At 42.1% G+C, this 16,745-nt stretch overlaps 1 protein-coding gene across 4 annotated transcripts in view; it reads right to left on the reverse strand.

The window, feature by feature from the left end:
* Positions 1 to 16,745, reverse strand: part of RSU1 (Ras suppressor protein 1) — a 221,135-nt gene that overhangs the window by 137,187 nt on the left and 67,203 nt on the right. For all 4 annotated transcript variants that reach the window (XM_068235547.1, XM_068235548.1, XM_068235550.1 and 1 more), the window contains exon 7: positions 14,492 to 14,606. In XM_068235547.1, the coding sequence (XP_068091648.1) occupies positions 14,492 to 14,606 (115 nt within the window). The remainder of the gene's footprint in view (positions 1 to 14,491; positions 14,607 to 16,745) is intronic.

Raw genomic sequence — 16,745 nt, forward strand, 5'->3', positions numbered from 1 at the left:
CGAACCTACAGTCCCTATCTCGTTCATTAACCGGGGACTACCTGTATATTGCTCTAAGTAGCCTGATAATTCACTCTGGCAGTGATGATGTGCCTGGCATGCTGTGAACTAGCAATCAATTATTATTATTACTATTGAATTATAAAGCGCATATTACTGAATTATATATAGTCACGTATAATGGTATACGTGACTAGAGGTGAGGCAGTGGTGGGATCAGGGGTGTGGCAGGGGCGTGTCAGAGGTTTTACGCTTTCTTTTCTCAAAAGGATTGGCAAGCATGTAAAGCCACCAATCATAAATCAGCAATCTGCAGTGTAACAAAGAAGTGAAATTCTAAAATCAGACTCCCACTTCTTTATACAAATATCCCCTATGTAACAAAATAGGTTGTATATTCACTACCTATATCATCCAATGTTTTCTTACAAAAGCAGAACACTGTAAGGAGGAAGTTACCTTTTCTTAAAAAGGATCATCAGAGACATCTGTTAGGCTGATATTGTGATGAGACCCCTCCCACAGTGCGATGTCAGGGCCATGACCCAGACAGATTCCTGCCTGATAACCTCATTGCATTGTGGGAAATAATTACTGTTTCCAGCTGCCAAGCAAGCAGTATGGCTTGGTTCGCAAATAAAAGGTGTCCTGTCCATTTTTGATGGTTGGCTTTTTTTCATGAGTCGCTATGGATGGGTTCACACATAAATTCATACATTTCCAGTCCTGTTGTGCCAGGTTTTTTTTTTTTTTTTGTGTTTCTATGAGTGTGCTCACACATAAAAGGTGTACATTTCCAGTCTTGTCAGGTAAAAACTGATAGAAAACTGATGCATAACTGACAGAACAGACCAGGAATGGACCGAAAATGTACAGATTTATGTGTGAACCCAGTGAATCTCCCTATGTGCATAGACCTCTCAGTAAAGGTGGCCATACACTGGTCGATTTGCCATCAGATTTGACCAATAGATAGAGCCCTCTCTGATCGTATCTGATCAGAGAGGGATCGTGTAGCTGCCTTTACTGCAAACAGATGGTGATCGGCTTAATGCTGAAATTGATTCACAATCTGTGGTGGTGCTGCACCCCCCCCCCCCCCCCCATACATTACCGGCTCCGGCCAGCGCTCCGGGTTCCGGACCGGCTGGCTTCACTTCTTTCTGTCCGGGGAAGTTTAAAGGGGAACTGAAGAGATAGGTATATGGAGGCTGCCATGTTTATTTCCTTTTAAGCAATACCAGTTGCCTGGCAGCCCTGCTGATCCTCTGCCTCTAATACTATGAGACAGGCCCGGATTTAGCTCACAGGAGCCTGTAGGCACAGATGTCCTGGCACTTTAGACTTTGCCCTCCATAAACCTACAAACCCTCCAAACCGCACCACAAGTGTGCTGGCAGGTCCAGCTGTCAATTCTCCCTTACATTCCTTGCCGCCATAGGTAGCTACAGGTGCCCCTTAGTATTATGTATCCAGAAGTACCCTCAGTATTAAATAGCTAGTGGTGACCCTGACTGAAGGAGGGAGGCAGGCGCTCGAGGAGAGGAGTGAGCCACCTTTCTATCATCAGGTGCCTGTAGGCATGTGCCTACAGTGCCTTATGGTAAATCCGGCCCTGCTATGAGACATAGCCCCTGCAGCGGATCAGGAGAGATCAGGGCTGCCAGGCAACTGGTATTGATTAAAAGGAAATAAAAATGGCAGCCTCCATATACCTCTTACTTCAGTTCCCCTTTAAACAGAGGGCGCTCTACTGTTTAAACTTCCTGCCGGGACAGGAAGTTCAGTGAAGCTGCAGCCCAGCGGAGAAGAGACAGCGGTGACCGGGAGGACTCACGCCGGCCGGAGCAGGTAATGTATTGCGTCGGTGGTCGGACATTCAAACGCCGCTATCGACGCACTCCCGACCTGCCGGCGTTCGAGCAAAATCTTCCGCATAGACGGCTTGACTGGAATGATTGATTTCGGAGAGAAATTAATCGTTTGCACAACAATGTTACAGCAGATTCGATCACAGTGATCGAATGTGCTGTATATTGGCGGGAAAACAGTTAGGTGTATGGACCCCTTAACAAACATTCCACAGAGATCACCTGGCAGGGCTAAAGATGTCACCACTAGTGATACATTTCAGAACGTAGATCAGGGAGAGGAAAGATTTTACAATGAAAAATAAAAATAAAATAGGCAATTTATTTCATTACGTTAATTTAACTACAGTTCCTCTTTAAACAGAAGAGTGACAACTGTCACGGGCCATACAGATAGAAGTGTGATGACAGTGACAATGGGAAAGTGACACAGCCGCTGACTGCAGGAAGACGCAGAAGATTGATTTCACTAATTGCATGTGGGGCTTGACGTGAGTTTATGGACCCCGGCGTCACACGTCCTTCTCATGGTTAAACGCCGGGAATACAGAGACAGCCCTAGTGAATCTGCCCTGATTTATATATGGCAGTGCCGATGGGCGCACCAGGAATCATGATTTATCCGCGTCACTTAGCAGCATATAACCTTCCACAGGCATCAAACAATATCACTTCTGTTCATTTCGCTTACAATAACTGGTTTACAAAAGCCCCCGGGATGGAAAAAGGCAGAAGAATAAGGCGCAAGAAAACCTTTAAGAAAGCTATCGAAATGTAAGAAAAGTAGTAGTGTTTTTTATTAACTAACCAGAATAGCTTAGACTTAGAATACCTGATTCCTGTCAACATGGAGATTAAGCTACAGCTTTCTATGAAAGGTGAAGGTAGCCAAAGAGCTTCAACATAATGCCATAAAGAGAAACCGAATGACATCATAGTTTGTGGACTTTATCTTTTACCAGTTCCGCACCACTGCATTTTGTGTGTGATAGATATATATATATATATATATATATATATATATATATATATATATATATATATACACATACATATATATATATATATATACACATACATACATATATACATACATATATATATATATATATATACATACATATACATATACATACATACATACATATATATATATATATATATATATATATATATATATATTTATATATATTACACACACACACACACACACACACACACACACAATACACACACACCATACACACACACACCTGGGGCTTCCTCCAGCCTGATAGCTCCCACACTCCCGTCCTCCCTATTTCTCCGCAACTGGCCCTAGAAAATCGTGCAGTCCAGTCTAGCACACTTCTGTAGTCGGGAGCATGGCAAAAGCGCACGCGGCCGTGCATGAACAGTTTGCCCCCGACCGGAGGAGGGGGCTGGAGAAAGCACCAGGTATGTACCATATATAATCTTATTTTCTTATTTCAGGTTTCCTTTAATTCTCTATCATGATTCAAAAGCCGCACAGATAGCGCTGAGGCTGCTCGCACCACGGTAACATCGAATAAGATATACACTAACAAGAAATAAAGCCCTCTCCCTCTCCAGTTTGCAGTGTTGTCATTCTCACATTGCCATTAATCATGACAGATACCTGCTTCCATTACCACAGTCTGAGCTAATTAACTCCGACGATCAATACAGCTTCTCAATTTTAATCAGCATTCTGGACCACGTAGCCCGTCCGCACCATCTAAAACGTCAATTATCTTCCTGTGTTACATCAATTAAACTGGTATTAACTCTCGCAAACGCTACACGCATAGATTACACCCCGCAGACCTTCAGTACCATTAATAATTACATGTATGATTTCATTACATTAATGTTGACCCAAGTCTCGGCTCTCACTTCTGCAGGTATTCTATGGAGAGGAGACGTTCTCCGGGAAATATGTCACTGCACACAAAAAAGAGCGGTCTTATAGTAGGCAAACAGTGATCTGCATTAACAGCTTAATCCCCAGGGTGAGTGGTCAGAGCTACTACAGAGCTCTACTTAAAGGACTAAAAAAAAAAATTAAACTTACCTGGGGCTTCTACCAGACCCCTGCAGAGATGTGCTCGCGCCAGGACAAAACTATCCTCCGGTCCCTTGCCGAGGCTCACTTCCGTTTTTGGTGACTTTAAAGTGAACCTCCAGACTAAAAATCTACTCAGCAGCACTGAAAAGGCTTGGTGTTTCTTAAACAGTTTCACAGCATCAGAACTTTGTTTTTCTTATCCAAGCCTAATGTTTGGTTGCACAGAAGCTAAGCTCCGCCCCATCAAAGAAAACTTCCCAGGCATTTTTCCCCTGATACTGTTCAAAGCATGATGGGATTTCTGATGATGTTGTTTTCATTGCCTATCAGGACACAGTACAGTTGGAACAGTGTCTCATGCTAATTGTCACCTCCTTTCAACCAAAAAGATGGCTGCCTCCATGAAAAAGATGTCTGCCCCCATGAATCACAAACATTTGCCTGTTCTTTTAAAACACTGTGGGTAAGTGATTATATTACCTATCTATTTTAATGAACATAACTAATGTAACTTAATGACAGTATGATTGTTTAGGTTGGAGTTCCTCTTTAATGTCACCAGCCACTGCGCCTGTGCAGGATGCTCCCAGCAACGGGAGCGCGGATTCGTGCGGCACAGGCGCAGTGGCCGGTGATACAAAATGGAAGTGAGCCGAGGCGGATGACTGGAGGATCGGTATGTCCTGGCGTGGGCACAGGGCGACAGCAAAGACCGGTAGAAGCCCTGCGTAAGTTAAATTAACTTTTTTTTTATTCCTGCTTACAGTTGTCCTTTAACCTGGTTCTTATGAGTCAGAACTAATCTGCCCAGTGATACCTAACATCAGAATTAGGTGCCAAACAAGTGGCATCGACTCACATGATCACTGTTAATAAAGCGGACCTGAACTCCGAACTTTCTCTCCGCTTTAAAAGACAAAGCAATAGAGTATTATGCAGTGTTAGCCATCAGTTAAAGCAAGAAGTTTTAAAACAGGATGATACCATTTATTGGCTAACTTACAGGTAAATAAAAAGTTAGCCAATAAATGGTATCATAGTTACATAGGTTGAAAAAGACATACGTCCATCGAGTTCAACCAGTATAAAGTACAACTCCAGCCTGCTCCCTCACATATCCCTGTTGATCCAGAGGAAGGCGAAAAAACCCTTACAAGGCATGGTCCAATTAGCCCCTAAAGGGAAAAATTCCTTCCCGACTCCCGATGGCAATCAGATAAAATCCCTGGATCAACATCATTAGGCATAACCTAGTAATTGTAGCCATGGATGTCTTTCAACGCAAGGAAAGCATCTAAGCCCCCTTTAAATGCAGGTATAGAGTTTGCCATAACGACTTCCTGTGGCAATGCATTCTACATCTTAACCACTCTTACTGTAAAGAACCCTTTCCTAAATAAATGGCTAAAACGTTTTTCCTCCATGCGCAGATCATGTCCTCTAGTCCTTTGAGAAGGCCTAGGGACAAAAAGCTCATCCGCCAAGCTATTATATTGCCCTCTAATGTATTTATACATGTTAATTAGATCTCCTTTAAAGGTGCGTACACACATGCGACTATAGTCGTTTGTAACGATCGTTCCCCGATCTTTACCAACGACGATCGTTACAAAAAACGAACCACCGACTATTAAGGCAAACGACGAACGAGCCAAATCGCTACAAAAGAAAGTTCTGTCTCGGCGGATTTTAACCAACGACGATCGTTTGCAAAAGTAGTACATCGTTGGAAACGATCGTTCGTACTAGGCTTGACATGCGCATTTCACTATTTCTCCATGGAACTTCTCATTTTTATGCGCAGGCGCAATAGTTGTTTTCTGTGATGTTATGTTCGTTCTAACGATCAGATCGTTACACACATTTTAAAACTACCTTTACTTAGGTCGTTCTTTCATCAATTAAAAGTTCGTTCGTCGTTCTTAACGAACGATCGTTGTCGCATGTGTGTACGTAGCATAAGGCGTCTTTTCTCTAGACTAAATAAACCCAGTTTATCTAACCTTTCTTGGTAAGTGAGACCTTCCATCCCACGTATCAATTTTGTAGCTCGTCTCTGCACCTGCTCTAAAACTGCAATATCTTTTTTGTAATGTGGTGCCCAGAACTGAATTCCATATTCCAGATGTGGCCTTACTAGAGAGTTAAACAGGGGGAATATTATGCTAGCATCTCGAGTTTTTATTTCCCTTTTAATGCATCCCAAAATTTTGTTAGCTTTAGCTGCAGCGGCTTGGCATTGAGTACGATTATTTAACTTGTTGTCGATGAGTACTCCTAAGTCCTTCTCCAAGTTTGATGTCCCCAACTGTATCCCATTTATTTTGTATGGTGCTAGACCATTGGTACGTCCAAAATGCATGACCTTACATTTGTCAACATTGAATTTCATCTGCCATGTATGTGCCCATATAGCCATCCTATCCAGATCCTGTTGCAATATGACACTATCATCCCGATTCAAAACTTCTGCTTTAAAAGATAAGCAACAGCACAATAAGCTTAAAGAAAAAAAACATTTCTTTGTTACAGCCGACACAAATCCTGCAATAAATCTGCAACAGATCTATGCCCTGCTTTCTTAGAGGCCAACATAGGGTTAACATCCTGTATTAACAAATTAGCTGCTCTGCCGAGGCTGACGGGATTCTTGAGCTAACATCACTGAGAAACCAAATTAAGCTTGGGATCAATTACAGATTAGGGGGGTATTACACAGGCTAAAGTCTCTAAATACATACAGGGTGCATTACCATTTCTTTTCATTTTGTCCTGAGTTCAGGTCCACCTTAAAGGACAACTGAAGTGAGAGGGATATGGAGGCTGCCATATTTATTTCCTTTTTAAAGAGACTCTGTGACGTCAAAAAGATCCCCTGGGGGGTACACACCTCGGGTGGGGGAAGCCTCCGGATCCTAATGAGGTTTCCCACGCCGTCCTCTGTCCCACGGGGGTCTCGCTGCAGCCCTCCGAACAGCCGGCGACAGAGCCGACTGTCAGTTCAATATTTACCTTTGCAGGTTCCAGCGGGGGCGCTGTGGCTGCTCTCGGCTCCGAACTACACGGAAATACCCGATCTCAGTCGGGTCCGCTCTACTGCGCAGGCGCCGGAAACTTGCGCCTGCGCAGTAGAGCAGACCCAACGGCGATCGGGTATTTCCGTGTAGTTCGGAGCCGACAGCCGTCAGAGCGCCTGCGCAGGAGCCAGGAAGGTAAATATTGACGTCATTATTCTCGGAGGGCTGCAGCGAGACCCTTGAGGGACGGAGGACGGCGTGGGAAGCCTCAGTAGGATCCGGAGGCTTCCCCCACCCGAGGTGAGTACCCCCCAGGGGATCTTTTGATGTTACAGATCCTCTTTAAGCAATACCAGTTGTCTGGCAATTCTGCTGATCCTCTGCCTCTTATAACTTTACCCACAGGCCCTGAACAAGCATGCAGCAGATCAGGTGTTTGACATTATTGTTCAATCTGACAATATTAGCTGCATGCTTGTTTCTGGTGATATTAAGACACTACTGCAGCCAAATGGTAACATTAACCGATTCCAAATATATACTTGAGGTCACATGGGCACTCAAGCATCTACACCACCCTCTCAGTTCAGGAATTAATGTATATGGAACATTTGAACATTTACACGAGTACAAAAAAAAAATTTGTTTTTTTTCACAAAGGGAAATATTTCACATTTCCCACATCTAAACTGGCCCATACAAATTTATCAGCATGTCTTCTTTGCTCTGAAAAGTTTATTTACAGCATATAATCGAATATCACAAAGAAAAAAAAATGTAGCAGAACAGCATTCAAACAGTTAAACACGGCACTTTGTTCTTCAGTGGAAAGTTTGTAGCCATGGGAATAGGTGATAACAGTATCCTTAGTTTACATTTCTTTGCCAGCTACAATTATTAACCACTTAGGGACCGGCCACTTAACCCCCCCCCCCCCCTCGGGGATCAGACCAGTTTGCCTGGTTTAGTTAGGGATAGGTATTCCCTGTATAGATAGTCAGGCAGGATTGTCCCCGGGTTATGTAAGTGTCCCCAGCGCAGGCAGCTTCCATTACTCACCACCCTGGGTCCTGCAATGAGCAGCCTTCCCTGCCTCCTCTCTCCCCGACATGCAGCCTCGCACTGCCTCTAAGTTCCAGTTTCCGGCTTGATGAGATCATCAAGCCAGGACCCGAAACTTAGTGACAGAGTGAGGATGATTGCTGGGCAGGGCAGGGGGGGGAGCAAGCGTGCGCTAGGAAACGAGAACAACATCAGAAATCCCATCATGCTTTGCACAGCATCAGGGGAAAAAGCCCAGGCAGATTTCTTTGATGGGGCGGAGCTTAGCTTCTGTGCAGCTAAAAATGAGGCGTGGGTAAGAAGAAAAAAAAAAAAAGTTCTGATGCTGTGAATCTGTTAAAGAAACACCAAGCCTTTCCAGTGCTGCTGAGTAGATTTTTAGTCTGAAAGTTCACTTTAACTGCTAATAATTTTCATCTTTATCAGAGTCTGTCTTGGTCCCAATTAGTATTTCTCTGGCCCATCCTCATGCACACCGAAGCACAGAGAGTAATACTCTGAGTTCTAAACTAATCATTTATCACCCTTGACTCCATCCGGGGCCCCACACAGAATTGAACTAAAGAGTAACTGTAGTAAAAATAACAATGGATAAAATATTTATTTATAAATATATATTTTTACTTATTTTTTTTACAATATTAATTTATAGATTTAGTCAGGGTTTGCCCATTGTAAAATCTTCCCTCTCTCCGATTTACATTCTGAAATGTATCACTGGTGGTGACATTTTTAGTTCTGCCAGGTAAAACAGGGAAAAAATGGAACCGCCATAGGTGTCTATTGTAAAAGCCACGATTAGCGGCAAAAGAAGGACATTTGGGCGCACGGCAGCACGTGCTATCAGCTGCCACCTTCTTTGCCATAAAATGGCCACGACATGCGGCAAGGAGGGTAATTTTTTGTGTCAGGAGGTGTCTGATTAGCAGCAGTGACAGCACCGCGGGTGTCGGGAGCTTGCGGAAATGTTAGTTGCGGCATTGTATAGCGAGCGCGGAGTTGGCTGTGTGCTGGCCCCCGTAACCACTCCTTGAATAATTGATAATTTAATTGCTGTAAAGCCAAACAGGAAGAGGCAGGCTTGTTGTGATGTTCCCTCCTATCACCCTCCCATTTCTTCCTCTTAAAGCGGAACTCTAAATTCCTGTAAAACAAACAGTTTCACTTACCTGGGGCTTCCCCAAGCCCCCAGCAGCCGTCCTGTCCCTCACCGGTCCTCCACGATCCTCTCTTCTCCCGCCGCTCTAGCCTGCTATTGGCGCAGGATGCTATTGCGGGCTGGAATGTGAAGAAAGCTTCGCGTAGCTCGGGGCACGCAGGTGCAGTTGCCGTCGACTTACAAGTGGACAGTAACGAAACTGGCGGCGGGAGAACGGAGGATCGGGCAGGACCGGCGAGGGACAGGACGGCTGCTGTGGGCTTGGGGAAGCCCAAGGTAAGTGGAACTACTTGTTTTACAGGAACTTACAGTTCCGCTTTAAGTGAATAGGGCAAGGAAGAGGAGGGAAAGGGTGAGTAATAGGAGGGAACATTGCAGCTGGCCTGCCTCTTCCTGTCAGAAATTTTGACTTGAGCAAAAAGTCAAAGTTTCAAGGAGTTATTATGGAGAGCACTGGGAACGAGAGGCGAAACGGACAATACACAGAGGTATGTGGATTCCGCATGAACACACCTCTGTGCTTACCTTAAAGAGGAACTCCAGTGAAAATAAATAAAAATGGGCTTCGTTTTTACAATAATTATGTATAAATGATTTAGTCAGTGTTTGCCCATTGTAAAATATTTTAAATCCCCGATTTATATTCTGACATTTATCACATGGTGACATTTGTACTGCTGGCAAGTGATGTAGCTGCTGCTTGCTGTTTTGGCAGTTGGAAACAGCTGTAAACCGCTATTTCCCACAAGGAAACAGGACAGGAAACTGCCAAGAGTACGTACTCAGAATTTCTTTATGGGTAGGGTTTCACCACAATATCAGTCATACAGAGCCCCCTGATGGTCTGTTTGTGAAAAGGAATAGATTTCTCAAGTAAAAGGGGGTATCCGCTACTGATTGGGATAAAGTTCAATTCTTGGTCAGAGTTTCTCTTGAAGTAGCTTTGCCTCGAGTCAGGTGTGCTTTAAGATTTTTGAAAATTAGTAAGAAGCCCTCTATTTTGCATCTCTGGAAGGTCTCTATAGAACCCATAGGCCATCTTCCCTCTAATATATGCATTTAATAAAAATATATAATCTTTAAATTGCAGATTGTCCATAGTGAGGCATTGGCCAACTGATCGGCCGGAGAGCGTACTTTTTCTTAGTTACATAAACATTTTTTAATGCATTGTTTTAGAACTACAGTTTTTTAAGCAGATATAAATAGAAGGTCACATTAAAGATAATCACTAATGCTGTCCCGTCTGTTCAGGTCGCCCTTTTCTTTCCCACCTGCTGTCCTCTATAACAGCAGCAGCTGCACTGGAGGAGTCTGCTGTGTGCTGGGAGGGTGGAGGACCTTCGGCATCAGTCAGAGTATGATAATGTACAGGTCAGGTCAGCAATGGCTCATGCTGTTGTGATTTGACAGGTAGAGTTGCTTTTCAATAAGGTCAGCTGGTCATTCCCAGCCCCTTGAGCAGGAAAGCAACTTATAACACTTAAAGCAGCAGGGAAAGCCATCCTATCCCAGGGGGAAAAAACACATATATAAGTACTGTAGATAAATACTTGCTCTACTTACATAACACATGTATTGTACAGTCCACATTTCAGTGAATCTTATACACTAAATAGAGAGAAAATCGTTCCTGGCATTTACCATCTTAATTCCCTCTGACTGAACCCAATCCTGATGTTATTTCTTCCCTTACTTTTTCTTCCTCCTAGAAACTGCACGGTCATATTTAGCTTGTTTTGTAAACACATGAGCAAAGCATAGATCATATTTCAGCAGCTTCTCACTGAACTGCCCCTGCAGTGGTCCGATGGAGAGAAATCAGGATTGGAAAGGGTTAAAGACTGTTTTCTTGAAGCCAGTGCCGGTTTTTCATGCAGCAGCCCCCTAAGTTCTTTTCACCAGTTAACAGGCGGTCACAGAATTCACCATATTCCTCGACAGAAACGGCTTCAGGCTCTCTTTCTCAACCGCCTCATTACGCCAAATGTCATAGACACGTTTAACACTACAATGCCAATCTGTCAGTTTTCCTAAATGAAGATCAATGCAAAAGCAGGACGTTTCCATGCAAACCATGGGAAACAAAACATATCCACTCTGGCCTTCCTTGATATCGAATGGAGAATCCAGAATGAAAATGGATACACCGGATTGTACATTGAATCTGCTTTGACCATCTTACATTGATAAGTCTGATACTCTGGTCGCCACCAGCCCCGTCCTCCATTGCTGAGCCACTTTACTTGACATTTACAACAGAAGAGGATCAAAGAAGGTTATGGGTTTTTTTGGGGGAGAAAAGAGACTCTGGAATTATTTATACAAATACATTGAGTGGCCAAACAGTTAAGGTGGCCACACTTGATACAATAAAATGATCCGATTTTACAGTAATTCGATAAAAACGATCGTATCTCCCGAAAAAATCGAAAGCTTTTTTTCATTCGACTGAAAAATCCGATCGGATTTCTCGTTTTCTTCGATTTTAATCGATCCGGACTGCCAGATATTTTTCTTCAATCTTTCTAAAGATTGTATGGTGTGTGTTGGATTGTCAATTTATTAATATACACACCCAAGCAATTTTGTTAGAGTTTCCAATAATTTTTATCATAATTGGGGGGGGAAATTGAGCATAGGTGTGTGGTACATTGGTCATATTTTTGAAATGTTACAATCAGTCAGAAAAATTGATTGCAATTCTTAAATTGAACAGATATTTAAAAAATTGTATGGTGTGTGGCCACCTTTAGAGACACCCCTTATCTGAAAGTGAACCAGTCCAGCAGTGACGTAGAGTGACGCAACAACGCAGAGTTGCTTATACAAGGGAAGCTCAGCTTCAGATGACAAAGTTATCACGGAACTTAATGTAAAATCAGAATCAGAATCAAAAAATGGGTGAGATGAAAGATTTCAGTGACTGAACTAGGGATTAGCCTCTGTGCATGAAGAGCTGGTTCTAGCATATATGAGACGACGACTCTTTTAGGATTTTATCGCCCAACAGTATCTCAGGTGTTTAAAAGAATTGCAGGTGAGGAAAAAAAAACTTCAAGCCTTAAAGTGGACCTGAACTCAAAAGTCCTCTCGGTTCTGAAAGATACGCAAGAGTATCATAACCTTTAAACAAAAAAATTTCTTTGTTACAGCTGATACAAATCCTAAAATAAGTCTGCACGGTTTCTACTTCCTGATTCATGGAAGCAGACATATTTTTATCCACCCGTGCTTTCAAATGGGCTTATCTGCCATCTCTGCCATAGGAAGTCATGTGACACAGGGGAGAGATCAGATTACAACTTGTGATTAGATACAAAGGAGGGGGAATTAGACAAGCTACATTCTCTAAATACATACAGGGTGCATTTCTCTACGTTTTCCTTCTGTCCTGTGCATTAGTTCAGGTGCATTTTAAGGACTATTCTGGTCGAAAAAGGCTGGCGAATGAGAGAGGTGATAGACAAGTAGAAAGCATAGTCCCCAGTAATAGAAGGGCAACAACATGGCAAATTACAGCTGAATTCAATGCAGTGAATATATGTACTAGTGCCTGCCTGTTGGAAACCAGTTAGAGTAGGACTCACTGTGTGGGCAACACTTTGGCACAGTCTGTGAGCTTGACTGCATTACAATGCAGGACCAAGAGCTCCTGTCATTTATTTCCTTTTTGTGTGCTGCAGTCCTTTGTATTTGTATATTTTCTATGTGGAAAGTAAAACTCTCTGTCTGCGTGCATGCATTGCTAAAAAATTGCATTTAACCACTTAAGCCTATCTGGACGAATATATCCATCCAGATTGACTGTGCAGCTCCTGCTACCTGAGGCCCGCAATCGCGCATGCTCCCGCGCGCGCTCCCACCGCCTGCCGTTAGCCCCCAGATCAATGAATGGGAATATAGCTCCCATTAATCGATCAAAGCCCCCGGCAGAAAAAACGACGGTCTCTTATCAGAGGCCTCGGTCTTTCTGCGTATAAAAAAAAAAAAAAAAAAAAAAAAAAAAAAAAAAAAGTTTCCTGTCCTCTTTCTAGTTCCTGGAAGTGAGATCGTTCGCTTACAGGACTTTTTGACTGTGGCCATCTTGTGGCTAAATAGTAAAACTACACCCACATACATTTTGTAATATATAAATACATTATATTACATTTAAAAATAGCTGTTTACCTCTCACACCAAAAACTACCCAAATAAAAAAGAAAAAAAATTACAATTAAAAAAAACAACAAATAGTTACCTAAGGGTCTGAACTTTTTAAATATGCATGTCAAGAGGGTATATTATTATATTTTTTTTTAAATTATAAGCTTGTAAATACTGATGGACGCAAGAAATGCACCTTTATTTCCAAATAAAATATTGGTGCCATAAATTGTGAGGGACATAATTTAAATGGTGTAATAACCAGGACAAATAGGCAAATAAAATACATAGGTTTTAATTATGGTAGCATGTATTAATTTCAAACTATAATTAATATCCAAACTATGTCTTAATCTTCCTGTTAAAGAGACACTGAAGCGAAAAAAAAACTATGATATTATGATTTGTATGTGTAGTACAGCTAAGAAATAAAACATTAAGATCAGATACATCAGTGTAATTGTTTCCAGTACAGGAAGAGTTAAGAAACTCCAGTTGTTATCTCTATGCAAAAAAGCCATTAATCTCTACGACTTTCAAAGTCGTGGAGAGGGCTGTTTTCTGACTTTTATTATCTCAACTGTTAGTTAAGTATTTACTTTTTCTCTGGCAGAGGAGAGGTCATTAGTTCACAGACTGCTCTGAAAGAATCATTTTGAATGCTGAGTGTTGTGTAATCTGCACATATTAGAGAATGATGCAATGTTAAAAAACACACTATATACCTGAAAATAAAAATATGAGAATATTTTCTTTGCTGCTAATCTTCTAGCAATTATTCATAGTACACAACCAATTCATTATATCATATATTTATTTTCGCTTCAGTGTCTCTTTAAAATGAATTTAGAATGAACTAATTCTTAGCAAAATGTACCACCCAAAAGAAAGCCTAATTAGTGGTGGAAAAAAGAAGATATAGATCATTTTATTGTGATAAGTAGTGATAAAGTTATTGGCAAATTAATGGGAGGTGAAAGTTGCTCAGATGCATAAGGTGAACAACACTGTGGGCTGAAGTGGTTAAACTAAATATATACACACAATTTTTTCCCCTTTATTTCAATCTTCACCTTATTTTTCTTTTTTCAATCATTTCTATATTGCCAACCCTCCACCCACCGAACCGGGAGTGTCTGATAAGATGCTCTGGCCTGTCAGTACCTACCAAGCTCAGGCGGCAGCACCGTCAGCCTGTTCCCCTGTATGTGCAGCTCTTTCAGCTGTGTCAGTTCCCCGACCTCTTTCGGCAGCGATATCAGGTCATTATCCCGCAGGCTGATCTGTAGGGAAATACGTGACAAAAAGCATAAGCAACGTATAGTGACCGATTCATTTTCATGTTAATGGTGTATTTATATGGTTTTAGTGCTGAAAAAAAATCGACATGTATTTTTAGCAGAAAAATATTACAAAAATGAAGGGTTCTTTTTTGGACCGCCACACGCTTCATGAAGCGGCACATCTATAAAAAGATTCTTGTTTTTTTACAATGTAGCAAAAATAAGGCCATAGCAAATATGGAGTCTATAATACTGTTAGGATTTATATAGCTCTGATGGTAAGTGGGCAGCTGCTCTGTCCACCAAAGCGTTTCTGATTAGGGATGGTCAATGAGATGCAAATAATTTTGAGTTGATGTAGCATTAACTGCATAATTGAAAACGGCTTAAAATGCATTTCAAAAACGCTTGAAAAACGCAAGCGTTTTTATGTGTTTTTAAAAATGCAGCAGTGGGCTCAGGCCCTTTAAGTATGAAATTGTGTGTGCGTTTTATGTAAAGTACAGACTACCCAGTAATTCCAGTTTGTCTGCATAGGTTTCTACTTCTGCAGACTCACTCATCTCTCTGTCAGTTTTTTCTTAGGAAACCTGAGGAATAGTTGTATCTGCATTAAAGCAAATCTGTAGCGAAATAAAATAAAAAAAAAGGCTGACACTCGCCTATGGAGAGGGGAAAGCACTGGATCCTATAGAGCCTTTCCCTGTCCTCCCTTGGTGTCCTTTATCCAGCACTGTCACCCCGTTTGAATATGACCTCTCCAGGAGCCCTTGGAAGACTTTGGAAGCACTCCTGTCCCCCACTGCTTCTGAAGACTGGTGGCTCTAAACTCGCGCTTGCATTAGGGCGCGGTCGTGCAAGTGCAGCACTGAGCCGCCCCCCTTTGGAAGCACTCAGGGAAACAAGTGCTCCTGAAGTCTTTCAAGGATCCGCGAAATGGCGGCATCCGTCTTTGGAAGAATTCGGGGACACAAGTGCTGCCGAAGTCTTTTGAAGATCCCCAATTGGTTGAATACCTGCAACAGAGGTGACAGCGGTGGAACGAGGGCACCGAGCGAGGACTGGGAGCGCCTTCCTTCTCCATAGGCGATTATCTGACCTTTTTTTTTTTTCTTTCTTCGCGTCAGTATTAATCTCAGAAAACTGATCTACTGGTTGCAAGTGTCTTTGTGATTAATAAATCTGAACTGGGGGGGGGGGGGGTTGGATTGTTCCCAAAGGGAACTAAGCACCCTTTCTTTCACTGGAATTTCTCCTGGCATAGAAGCTGCCATGTTCCCTGCTCCCCTTTTCAGTCCTTATTTACAGAAGTCAGAGATGCTATCTTGACACATCATCTTTTTGAAGACACAGTCCTAAATACACACCCCCTCTGATGATGAAAAGGTATTGTTTACTTCTTGGTAATGACTACAATAAAACAATTAGCTTCCTGAAATCTCTGCTGCTGGGGATGGACAGAGGGGCAGGCCTGCTGAAGTAGGCTAATAAAACTTAATTGCTAAACTTTGAATGTAAAATAAAAGGTAAAATGGAAGTTTATTTTTTTTAATGAGCCACGTTGTTGAAATGCATTTTTCATGTGCTATTGAGATGCCCTGGATGCTAAAAATGGTGCTCGGTTCACGTTAACAACAGTAGAGTTTCACTATGTACTGAAAAAACAATAAACCTAGATACAGTGGCCCATATGCAAATCACCTTTTCACCTAAGTTTTCTCCTAGGAGATAATATTTCATCTTCTGTTTGAAAAAAAGTTTAAGCACTCGCAAATGAAAAAGTATCAAACATTGGTGAAAAAGTACTGTCATATTTATCTTTAGTATTTTCTTGCTTGCTGGTGGCTTAACAGGTATTTTATGGATGAGGGCTTAGGGGAAAACTCGGGAGAAAATGTATTACTTGCATACGGGCCACTGAAAGATAGACAGACACACAGACAGACAATTGCTACACAGGCCATTTTGCAATTTAAGGAGAACTCCGTGACGTGCTGGATTAGGCATTGAAAAGGAAACAATTTATACCTTCAAAAAAAGGTTTGTCCTTCAAAAGTTTCCAGCTTCACAAGATATAAACACTCTCTGGGCAGCTGCCCATCACACCTATCTGAATGAGTCAGGAGAAAAGCAGAGATC

This window comes from Hyperolius riggenbachi, chromosome 5 (genome assembly GCF_040937935.1).
Source record: "Hyperolius riggenbachi isolate aHypRig1 chromosome 5, aHypRig1.pri, whole genome shotgun sequence".
NCBI lineage: Eukaryota > Metazoa > Chordata > Amphibia > Anura > Hyperoliidae > Hyperolius > Hyperolius riggenbachi.